General features: G+C 37.4%; 1 protein-coding gene across 1 annotated transcript; it reads left to right on the forward strand.

Annotated features, from left to right (window-relative positions):
* The first annotated feature begins 1,405 nt into the window (after positions 1 to 1,405).
* Positions 1,406 to 11,815, forward strand: cibar1 (CBY1 interacting BAR domain containing 1). Its single transcript, XM_036566266.1, has 9 exons — positions 1,406 to 1,580; positions 2,184 to 2,418; positions 2,550 to 2,618; positions 4,484 to 4,585; positions 5,240 to 5,245; positions 5,446 to 5,550; positions 5,827 to 5,940; positions 6,844 to 6,963; positions 11,032 to 11,815. The coding sequence occupies exons 1-9, from the start codon at positions 1,552 to 1,554 to the stop codon at positions 11,146 to 11,148; spliced, it is 897 nt and encodes a 298-aa protein (XP_036422159.1). The 5' UTR covers positions 1,406 to 1,551; the 3' UTR covers positions 11,149 to 11,815.
* The last annotated feature ends 253 nt before the right edge of the window (positions 11,816 to 12,068 follow it).

Genomic DNA, 12,068 nt, shown 5'->3' on the forward strand with positions numbered 1-12,068 from the left:
CTAGAATCTACAAGCAGTAGGCAAGAAAACACACAGTAGTAAGATAGCATGAAGACCTATTGTAGTACAAATGCAATGATATGCAACCTGCACAGTTTGACATCATGCAATGCTTTATGGATGGTTAAGTTCTAAAATGTGCTGTTTCAACTGCAATTGTTCTGAGAAAACATTTCAGATGACCATCTAATTATACAAATTTAAACAAAGTCAACAAACTAAACATCCGTGTGATCTTTGAAATACAATCTTCCTAAAATCACAGACAAATTTCATCTTAGATGAGTAAGATCAGTGAACAATCTGAAGCTACAGAAACAAAAGAAAGAGGTAGATTGCCACCCAGTGGTGCACATTTACACCACTCCACAACCCACTGGAGAAAGTATAGATTTTTTACACAGTACAAATCTGTCAACACATCCACACATCCATATTTATTAGCCATAACATGAGCACAAATAGTTTTGGGAATCTTCTGGATAATATTATCTAGTCATCATCCATAATCTCCCCCTGACTATGCAGTAACTTAATTATTAAATAGGTAATAACGATGTTGAACAGTTATTAGGCAAAAACTAAAATACGGTGCCTTAAATGCTGTATTGTAAGTGGGCCGATACAGCCTCCCTAAACAGGATTGCAGAAAGCAAATGCAGTGGCTGTGTTGTGCACAATCTGTTACAGTGGAATCTCCCCTGTTTCAATTCCATGGCTGATTAAGCATGATAATTAAGGTTTTTGGACATTCTCCACAGAGACAGACAGAGCAGCTGGTGACATTCATGCATTTGAAACATAGTGCATCACAATGAATTCCCATTAATTTCAAAGATCACAACGGCTTTTGGCAACATTACAAAAGCAATAAAAGTGCTGCGGGATATTTATGGTGGAGAACGGTGCAAGCTAATCTCAGTTACCTTAATCCTTGAGTCCTATTTGGTTCAAAATGGGGAAAAAAATGGAAACATACTAACTTTGTTGTTGTTTTGGTTTGTTTTTTTCAACTTAAATCTATACCCCCTTCCCCATTTGCACAGTAGGGGTATAAGCCTAAGCCTGAGCTAAGCATGTAAAGAGGAAAAAAAGAAACAAAATTTTTATGGTTCCACTTTAAAATTGATAATTTTGAACCGAACGTAACACAAAAAGTTTAGATTACATCCAGAACGGTGCAACTAAATGTGTCAAACATAAATGTTAAATATACCCAAAAAACAATATAATATAATATAATATAGTATAATATATAAGGTATTAAAAGATATAATATAATATATACATATAATAACATAAAATAATGAATACATAAGTAAATACTGTATTAAATAAATACACTTTAAAGAAAATAAAATAATTAATAATCTTTTTGCCGCTGACTCAACCGGAAGTGGCCGTAACTCCAACTCCATGGAAACGGCGCGTAGCGTTCATTTCCCTCGAAGCCAAAAATGAGATCCGCCTCATACAGAAATACTTCAGCCAGATTAGTTTAAAATTATTATAAAATAATATTAGTTAGGTGGTGGTTTGCTGAGAGTGACCATGAGCCGAACACCCGACGCGAGAGCAAGGTAATTTCTGTGAATCCGTAAATCAGGGAGTAGCTAAGTGAGCGATGCTAACGTTAGCGTTCTCGCTGATGTTGATAAACAGCAATGAGCGGCTAAATCACAGCGCGGATAAACAGCGAGATAAAAACACGGTATAAGAACTAACTAGAGGATACAGAGTCTCATTTAAATTATCTCAAGCATTTATACTGACAGAATAACTAGGGAACCTATAAAATAACGAGTTAGCTTGCTAGATAAAGAGCTAAGCTAGCAGAAATGTTTTCAGATTTGTCCTTCCAGTTCCATATAGTTACCTGTAGCTAGTAGTAGCTAGCTTGCGTCCCATTCGCTGACTAACTTAACGCTAACTGTTTAGATTGCTAGCTAAAGTTAACTAACTTTAGTGAATTATGGTTGACTGTGTTGATACTTCTTCATTTTGCAGTTTTAGATATACGCGTGTTAGTCGTCTCAGTAAATGTCAGCATTTCAGCTTTTTAAGACATATAGCTATGTTTCTTCATAACCTCATAAACAACTCATATAGCTCGTACAGTTAATACAGCAGCGCCCTATTCTCACACATTCCGCTCGTTTTTCCTCGTTTCCTGTTTCATAAAGGGACACACAGACCAAGCAGATCCAGGAGAGCATCACCCATGTGGAGAAACACTTTGGAGAGTTGTGTCAACTCTTTGCAGCATATGTGCGTAAAACTGCCCGGCTGAGGGACAAAGCTGATGTGCTGGTCAGAGAGATCAGCCTTTACGCAGACACAGAAACGCCAAACCTAAAAAATGGACTGAAGAATTTTGCAGACCAGCTTGCCAAAATTCAGGACTATCGCCAAGCAGAGGTGTGTTAAAAAAAACAGCAAAGTTTAGTGACAGCAATGTATGGGTCATGTTACCTTTTTGTATGACATGTTAGAAAAGTCTGCATTTTATGCAAGATCGGACATTTCTAATTTCTAACTGTTACTCACAGGTGGAAAGACTTGAAGCTAAAGTCGTTGAGCCGTTGAAAGCCTATGGTACTACTGTGAAAATTAAAAGGGTAAGTTTAAGGATTTCACAAGTAGGCCTTAATGTCGTCAAGGTAGGTGGATGTTACATTTTGTTCACAGTAATCAAGCACGTAGAGTACATCTTGTATTACTCTTAGCAGTCACATGAGGGCAGCATTACATTGTTCTAGTGCTCAGGCTCTATGGGCACAGATGATTGTTCTTCACTCACAGCCCTGGGTGGCCGACAGCACTGCTGTGTGGTTTTCTCTGTTCAAATGAGGGATTGGATTGTATCACTGGCCAGCATTTATCATGTAAACAATGCAGACATTCAGTACCTGTTAAGGCATGTTCCTGACGGTTGATGCTTGCGTCTAGCTGTTTGCCCATTTCATACAGTAGTAGTGGTTCATTTTAGGGAGCAGTATTGTGAATTTTTGGGAGTAGTATTGGTGAATATTAGAGGGTAGTGTTGGTGAATTATAGAGAGTAGTGTTGGTGAATTATGAAATAACTGCTTGGTGAGTAGTTTTGGTTAATATAAAAGGGTGGTATTGATTAATTTAAGGAAGTAGTATTAGTGCATATTAGAGAGTTTTAGTGAATTTTAAGGAGTAATCACTGTAAATTTTAGGGAGTAGTCATTGGTTGATTTTAGGGAGTAGTCACTCGTGAATATTAGGGAGTAATCAATGGTCAATTTTAAAGAGTAATTTCTGTGGATTTTAAGGAGTAGTCATTGGTGGATTTTAGGGAGTAATCACGGGATTTTAGAGAGTAGTCATTGGTGGATTTTAGGGAGTAATCACTGGATTTTAGAGAGTAGTCATTGGTGGATTTTAGGGAGTAGTATTGGTGAATATTAGGGAGTATTAGTGGTGAATATTGAATATGGCCTTTTTCTGTCACAGCAGTTTCAGTCCTAAAAAATGCTATATAAATACAAAGTTCAGTTTGGACTCATTTTACTCAGTTATATATTTTTGTTAATGTAAAACATTGTTACATTTTTATTTTCAAATGAGAGTCCTGCTATGAGCAATAGCTTTGCAAAATTACGAGTGTGTGTTTGAACCTGTCCAGCAAGTGAATTCAGTGAGAACTTTTCATTTTCATTTGTCAAAGTCCTATCAGTTCAATATTGATTATATTGTCATTCATGGTAGAAAACTATACCTTCCCTAAATATTGAGACATTGAGATGAAAATAAATGCTTACTATATATTGCTATATATTTCTTACACTAGTGATGATGAAAAAGTGAATATATGTCTTATTATAATAAACTTCTAGTCTAGCCCTTTTGAGCCCACATATTAGGTGAGCATAGTTATTGAGATAAAAGTAAATGTTTTAGCCTTTCGCATTATAATATTTTTGCCTGTAACACACAGACAACAGCATCTTTGCATGTTTTCTCTTGTCATGTTTTTTCCTGCTACAATGATTTGTGGTTGCTGATTTATGTGTCTGACCACAGGCTCTGTTTTTTGTAAAGTGAACTGCATACTGTAATTTGTATACACATTTAGAAACTTATATACCATGCACTTTCAATTTGGTGAGGTCCTAAGACGTGAGTGAAGGCTTTCAGAGGTCTGTTATTTGTGTTTAACATGAGACACAATCAAAAATATTCTGTGCTTTATATTTACATTCATCTTTTCACCATCTAGCTAGTGTAAACATTTGGACTTCATTGTCCCAGTACTTATAAAGGCATTGTATATTTTGTTATTAACCACAGTATGAAAAGTATGTGCATAGTATTTCCATCTGTTCAGAGAAAAGCACTTTCTTGTCTTTGTTTAAAGCATTGTCATCCTGAGCATGAACATGAGAACTTGTTTCCGTCGTTTTTTTTTATTTTTTTCCCCTCCTCATTCCTCATACCTTCCCTCGAACCCACAGGCAGACCTGAAGCTGACCCAAAGCGCTAGGAACCGAGAGGCAAAGCAGATGCAGCAGCTGGAGAGAATGAGACAGAGAAACCCCTCAGACAGGCAGATCATTGTATCCTTCCTGTCTGCTCTCTTCTTCTTCTTAAAATCTTCTTGTTTACACCTTAGTGAGTTTTACAGGTTTAGACTTGTACTGCACTGACCCAGTATTCCCCAACAAACTAAAACTCAAACCTGAATTGATTTGCCACACCTGTTTGTTATTGTGAGGGTAAAAAAGACAATAAAAACAACAGATTATAGTTTGAAATGTTCTTCCCTATTGACTTTAAACCTCTTTTAGACTACTTGGATCACTTCTTACATGATTTCATTGTTTTAATGAGCACAGTGAGGACATTTGAGCTTTGAAAAGGTGCCAGGTGGTATGAATGGTGTTGGCTGTGTTGAAATTTAGAACGACTTTAGTTCATTTGGCACAAGAATTTTATTGAAAAACAGCAATATGAGCTTTTTGCTTGAACATTCAAAACCACATGCTTGAGGACATTAAGTAAGAGTTGCAGAGGCATTGTAACATATCATCCGACTTTACTAGTTTATTATTCACAGCTCAGTTTTAGAAACACTTCAGAGGGTTGAATATTTTGCTGTACTTGGACTGTGACACTTGTTTATTGAAAAAAAAGCAAATTAAACAGTAATAATAAGAGAGTTATTGTGTTGAAAATTCTACTCAATTTGCTTCCTTAACAGACTGTCACAGTCACAGGTGGGCCATCAGACTCTGTATTTTACATTTCTTTATAACTGTCAATTTGTATGACTGCATAATTACTGTAAGACACTTCTTTATAGCAGTTTAACACTTCTCACTGGGGTGATTTCCCATCATGAAGTTCCACAGTAAATGAACAGACTGCTCTGAACAGTTTGTTCCCGGCATCGTGAGTTTCACTTGTGTCGTGACAGGCTGAGAGTGAACTCCAGAGAGCCACAATGGACGCTACACGCACGACTCGCCAACTGGAGGAGACAATAGACGTGTTTGAAAAGCAGAAAATTCAAGATATCAAGGTTACTGAGATTACACAATTTACTGGTTGTGTGGCAAAAGCATTACATCATTTTGAGAAGTAGCCTAGTTTTTAAGCCATTATTATGTCTAAGCTGCAGTATTTCATAGAATGTGAAACTCACTTTTAAATATCCTAAGAGCATGAACAAGCGTTAACAGACAAGTTAATTGAGTTTAAGTGAGTGTCCATTTCAATAAGAAGCATAGCTGTATTTTTGAATGGATGTTTCACCTTCATGAATATTAATCCTCCTGTGTTTCTTTCTGCCATACAGAAAATCTTTGGGGAGTTTGTGACCATAGAGATGATGTTCCATGCCAAAGCTTTGGAGGTGTATACAACTGCTTATCAGCACATCCAGAATGTGGATGAAGAGGGAGATCTAGAGGTGTGCACCCATTCTGTTTCAACACTGCTGAACAGGCTCTCCTCAACCCCTTCTGCCAACCTGATGGACTGTCTAATATCTGTTCTGTTCTGCTCTGTTCTGTTTCTCTCTAATAGAAATGTCATTACGACACTGAATGTCTTGCTTCCTGGAGCACAGTCCCTTTCATAGTCCCTGCTATGTAACAATTTGAAAGGCATCTTGAAAAACATGCTTGGCTTGGCAGTTGGCAGAGGAATTTTCTTTTTGGCAAATAGTTTTATTCCTGATTTCCTGACCTGCCAAAATGAGCTTTATTCTTGTCTAACTTGACTACACCAAGGTCTTGCATGCAAGTCTGGCATTTTTAAAATATTTTTTTATACTTTGCTTTACAGTTAAATAGCTATTTCACATGGAAATTGTAGTTATGTTATGACAAGCTTATTGTAGGCAAGCCATGTATACTCACCTTAACCAGTAATATGTAATAGAGGCTAATAAAGTGAGAAGTTGATAAAGTGACAATGAGGGATAACTTGCATACAAAGCAGTGAGTTATGACTGTGACTGAAACATTCTTACTGCTAAATGTTTTGGCTGTCTGTATGTACCTTTTTGTTCCAACATTATGTCAGTTTTAAAGGGACATAGCAATTCAAACTAACCTCTATCTGCTGTGTCAGTTTATTGCCACAGCCAGTCATTTTGATGTATTTCCCTGTACTGAGTAAAACAACAGAACAACTGTTGGCGTGTAACACAATTATATTAGAAGTCAAGGAGTCGGCCTGTACGTAGAAATGATTTTCGATGGTAAACATCTTTCAGCATAGACTAATATAAACACTTGGTTTAGTATTAAAGGATATTTAGTTTTACCAGATGAGAAATAGTCATTCGCTCCTCTGATTGTCTTTGCAGGTATTCAGGAGCACGCTGCACCCCCCAGACTATCAGTCCCGCTTAGAGATAGTCCGTGCTAATTCCAAAACATCTTTAAATCGGACTGGCACATCCATGAGTAAATCAGGGACCTTGCAGGTGAGTGTTATGCAAACGCTTTACAAATTTAAGTTTTAATTCACATTCATACTCACAGGGAACTCACATTCTTACTGTTATAAAATCTTGTTGTTTGTGTTCATAAAACAGTTCTTTTATTGCTTTATTGCTGTTTACACCTTCAAAATTATTGCTTCTCATAAAGCACTGATAAATTTATGCTGGAAAGCTTCCTGTAATCGGCTCAGTTGCTACTTTTAGCATTTTCATTTCCCTGTGCATTAAACTGGGGTCATATTTACACAGTATTACTGGAATGTCAGCAGTGGATCTGCCAAATCTGTCACAGATTTGTGCCTGGCATAGTGCATAATATTTATATCACCAGAACTCCCTTTAGGCTGTGCAGATAATAAACTTTATGATAATAAACTGGGTTAAGACAGAAATATGCATGGCTAATAATTAGCCATGTTACTGTTACACAACCAGTTCTGACAGTAGGTTAAATGCAAATAAAAACAGAAAGTTGTGATTTGTAAACTGACTTTTACAGGTGTTTAATTAAAAACAGCACAAAGAAAAGACTATGTAATACTACACCTGTGATGCCCAATCCAGGACCCGGAGGTCTGCCACCCTGGAGAGTTCAGATACAACACACCTGGTCCTAATACTCAGATGACCCTGAAAGCCTTCATTACCTGGATCAGGTGTGTTTGATTAAGACTGGACCTAAACTGTGCAGTGGTAGATCTCTAGGACCAGGACTGGGCACCCCTGTACTATACTGAAGCAACTTAATTGATTTTTACAAATATATGCAAATTCTAAGTTTGATTCCAAACATGTTGGGACAGGAGCAATGTAAGACTGAGAAATCAAAAATCAGAAACATCTGTTTTGGAGCTTTTGGGTATAAAAGCAGCATTCACAAAAGGCTCAGTCACCACTTGGCAAAAAAAAAGTATGAGTGAATAGACCAGTTTAACGAACAGTTTAAAAATAACATTTCTTCAACACATGATTGCAAGGATTTCAGGGTTTCTACGGTTTACAGTTCAAAGTCAGTTATTAAAATATATGGCAAATCCAATGAAATCTCTGTGTGTAAAAAAAAAGGCTAAAAACAAACATTGAATGCCTGTGATCTTCGTTCCCGCAGATGACACTGCATTAAAAACCAACATGCTTCTGTAATGAATATTACCATGTGAGCTTGAGAATACTTCAGAAAAACATTGTCAGTAAACACAGTCCATCACTGCATCTACAAATGCAAGAAAAGGCTGTACTGTGCAAAGCATTAGTCATATATCAACAACATCCAGCTGACTTCTCTGGGCTAAATCTCATCTAAAATTGCCTGACTCAAAGTGGAAACGTGTGCTGTGGTCTCACGATTCACACTTAAAATTGTTTTTGGTGATAATGGATGTTGCATTCTCTGGCCAAAGAAGAAAAACAACCATCTCGGTTGTTACCAACGCAAAGTACAAAAGCCAGTGTCTGCCATGGTATTGGGATGTGTCAGTGCCAATAGCATGGGTAACTTGCACAACAGTGAAGGTACCATTAATGATGAGAAGTACATAAGCATTTTGGATAAACATATGCTGCCTTCTAGGCAATGTATTTTTCAAGGTCGTCCCTGCTAGTTTCAGCAAGACAGCTCCAAACTATATTATGCATTTTTTTACAACAGCATAGCTCCGTATTTAGAGAGTGCAGGTATTAGTCTGAACTGACTGCCTATCTTTTTCATATTAATTTTTGCAAATCACTTATAGATAATGATTAGTGTGGACAGCAATGTTGTTGCTGTTTATTTATACTGCAGAATTCATCATGGCAGACAATTGAATGTCTGGTTAAGGTTTTAATTGCAGATTTGTTAATCCATGTTTAAAAATAAGTGGTGCAACACAGCTCGATTTAAAATAAAACCCAGATTAACAAATCCTTGATTAGCTATAAAGCCTGTTTAATTTAATCTTTGTTGGAGCAACCCACCCTAAGATTAACAGAACGAAAGACCAGTTGATTATGCTGATCTATAAATTAATGACTTGAAACTGCCTTTTTAAGTCTGGTATGATCGTTCTGTTTCATATTGTACTTTCCAGCATACCCACCACACCAGTTTGCTGATAGATAATTGTGGAATGCACCTGTTGTATGTTTTAATGAGGGGTTTTTTTACCCTGTTGTAGCGCTGAAAGTTCCTGCTATACCAGAATCAGGAGTGTGACTTTGAAAACCAAAAGAAATATGTTAAAATGAGTTATAAATGAATACTGGTGTGTGGTGAGCCAAACAGGAGTTTAAAACAGAATTTTTGCTAGATGATACTCAGTCAATTGATAGTATTCCAGTGACATCACAGTTTTGGCAGGCAAAAATTGTGCCACCATTTTAGCAGGCAACATCAAGTTCATTCAGCAGTGCTGTGGGGGTTTGAAATGAGATAACAAAGGCATAACCGATCCAGCAAAGATAGTTTTGGACATGTTTTGGATCACTTTTTTATATCTAATTTAAAGCATATTAACTGATATATTTGAGTATATTGCCTAGCACACTAAATAATGTGTAAAAATAGAGCCATTAGAAGTGCACTGATTAGTGTAGTAGGTGAAGTACAGAAGTGTGTGGTCTGGGACACAGCATTAGATCAGCCAGTGAGGTGAGTTTAACAGCTCTGCCTTGCTGCTCATTAGCTGCTCATTACGTATCACCAAGTGAAAGTGTACGGTATTTGTTGATTAAGGATGCATTTGTTGAGGTAAATTAATGCATTTATTGAGGTAAGCTGATGTTGGCTTCATATTAGCCACCTTTTGTAATTTGTTCTGTGTTTACATAACTGCAGCACCATTTAAAGTGGAATATTAGTATAAAATATATTTTATTAATATAAAAACTATTAGTTTTTGTAAAATCTCACAGATTAGAATGTTCTGAACTCCGGAGATATGCAGACTATACAGATCCAGTCCACCAATCCAGCTAATCTTCTCCTTTTAGTGTTTTCTGGAAACTGCATCTAAAGTGTCCACATATCTTTTCATGTTTTTTGTGTCATTCTGATCTATTTTGCTATTTTGCTTTTGGTCTTCAGCCACCTGCAGGGTTGTACCTACATTACAGTGATGAGACAAAGCTTGCTTACCAACATGGCAACGTGGTCTTCATAATAATGATGCAGTCGAATACTATGAATCAGGCATGGGCACCTCCAGCCATGTACCTGTAGATCACTCATTATGACATCAAGCTTGTTACCTTGAACATAACTATATACACAGATTGGGCATAACATTATGACCTTGTTTCTACGCTCCGCTTACTATATAGGTGCACTTTGTAGTTCTACAATTACAGACTGTAGTCCATCTGTTCCTTGGCATACTTTGTTAGCCCCCTTTCACCCTGTTCTTCAGTGGTCAGGACCCCCATGGACCCTCACAAAGCAGGTACTATTTGGATGGTGGATCATTCTCAGCACTGCAGTGACACTGATGTGGTGGTGGTGTATTAGTGTGTGTTGTGCTGGTCTGAGTGGATCAGACACAGCAGTGCTGCTGGAGTTTTTCAACACTTCAGTGTCACTGCTGGACTGAGAATAGTCCACCAACCAAAAATATCCAGCCAACAGCGTCCTGTGACCACTGATCAAGGACTAGAGGATGACCAACACAAGCTGTGCAGCAGCAGATGAGCTATCGTCTCTGACTTTACATCTACAAGGTGGACTGACAAGGTAGGAGTGTCTAATAGAGTGGACAGTGTTTAAAAACTACAGCAGCACTGCTGTGTCTGATCCACTTGTACCAGCGCAACACACACTAACACACCGCCACGTCAATGTTACTGCAGTGCTGAAAATGATCCACTACCCAAACAGTACCTGCTCTGTGAGGGTCCATGGGGGTCCTGACCACTGAAGAACAGGGTAAAAGGGGGCTAACAAAGTATGCAGAGAAACAGATGGACTAGTCTGTAATTGTAGAACTACAAAGTGCACCTATATAGTAAGCGGAGCGTAGAAACAAGGAGGTGGTCATAATGTTATGTCTGATCGGTGTATTCTGTTTTCTGAAACAGTCAAGGACCCCAAAAGCACAGAGGAAAAGGGATGAGGAAGATGATGAGGATGACGATGAGGAAGAGGATGAAGATGAGGATGATGATTTGGAGGATGTTACAGATGATGAGAATTAACCTGAGTATTCATCATGAACTTTCATCTGGTGTTACAGTATTTGACAGCGTTGTGATTAGTATTTTATACAGTGATCTTACATTAAACTGATTAAATAAAACCTTGTTTGTATAACCAGCAGTAATTATTGTTATTATTTGCTAGAGTAGTACATGTAAAGCTCAAGGTTTTTGTAAATATTTTTTATAGAAATCATGTAGAATGATATTAGGTATAGGTTAGGTATAGGTAAAGGTATAGGAAAAGGACCAAAAGTATTTGAGTGATTAAAATGATTTTTTCTAATCTCTCTTGCATGATGTACTAACATTTTTAAGTTTCTGGCCATGTGATGTTGGACAGTGTTAAAACTTCATGGGGAATTCTACTGTTTTTTCTAAACTGCTGCATATTTAAATTGTTAATGTAGTTATTAAGTCATTCAGTGTGGTTTGACAAGAAATGCTCCGGAGCAGGCAGCTCTTTAGACGTCTGATTCCTATAACCACCACTCTGAGCATTTGTGAAAAATTTCTCTAGAATGGAACATTATACTCCAAAACACTCTGAATGACTTTGTTTACATCTCAACCATTTAATTATGCAGAACTTTAGAAAAATCAATGACATTCCCCTCAAATGCCTTATAAAATGTCAAGCAACCAAATAAACAGTTTTTGTATGCTATTTTATGGATTTTATGGAATTTTTTACAGATTGGTTTTATGGATTTGCTTCGTCATCTTACATCAGTTCTTGCATCCTCATGCACATCTATTACTCAGAAAGAGATAGTGTGTTTGTCTTGAGAACATGAGTAACAGAGACGCCTCAGTGTCAATACAGCCATGCACAATATAGTGACGGTATATGCTGTCGCCACGGCGGAGCCTGACCCACCCGGAGCTGTGCGTCATTGTGTCATGACTTTCATGTCAGT

Source organism: Colossoma macropomum, unplaced genomic scaffold (assembly GCF_904425465.1).
Source record: "Colossoma macropomum unplaced genomic scaffold, Colossoma_macropomum, whole genome shotgun sequence".
NCBI classification, from domain to species: Eukaryota; Metazoa; Chordata; class Actinopteri; order Characiformes; family Serrasalmidae; genus Colossoma; species Colossoma macropomum.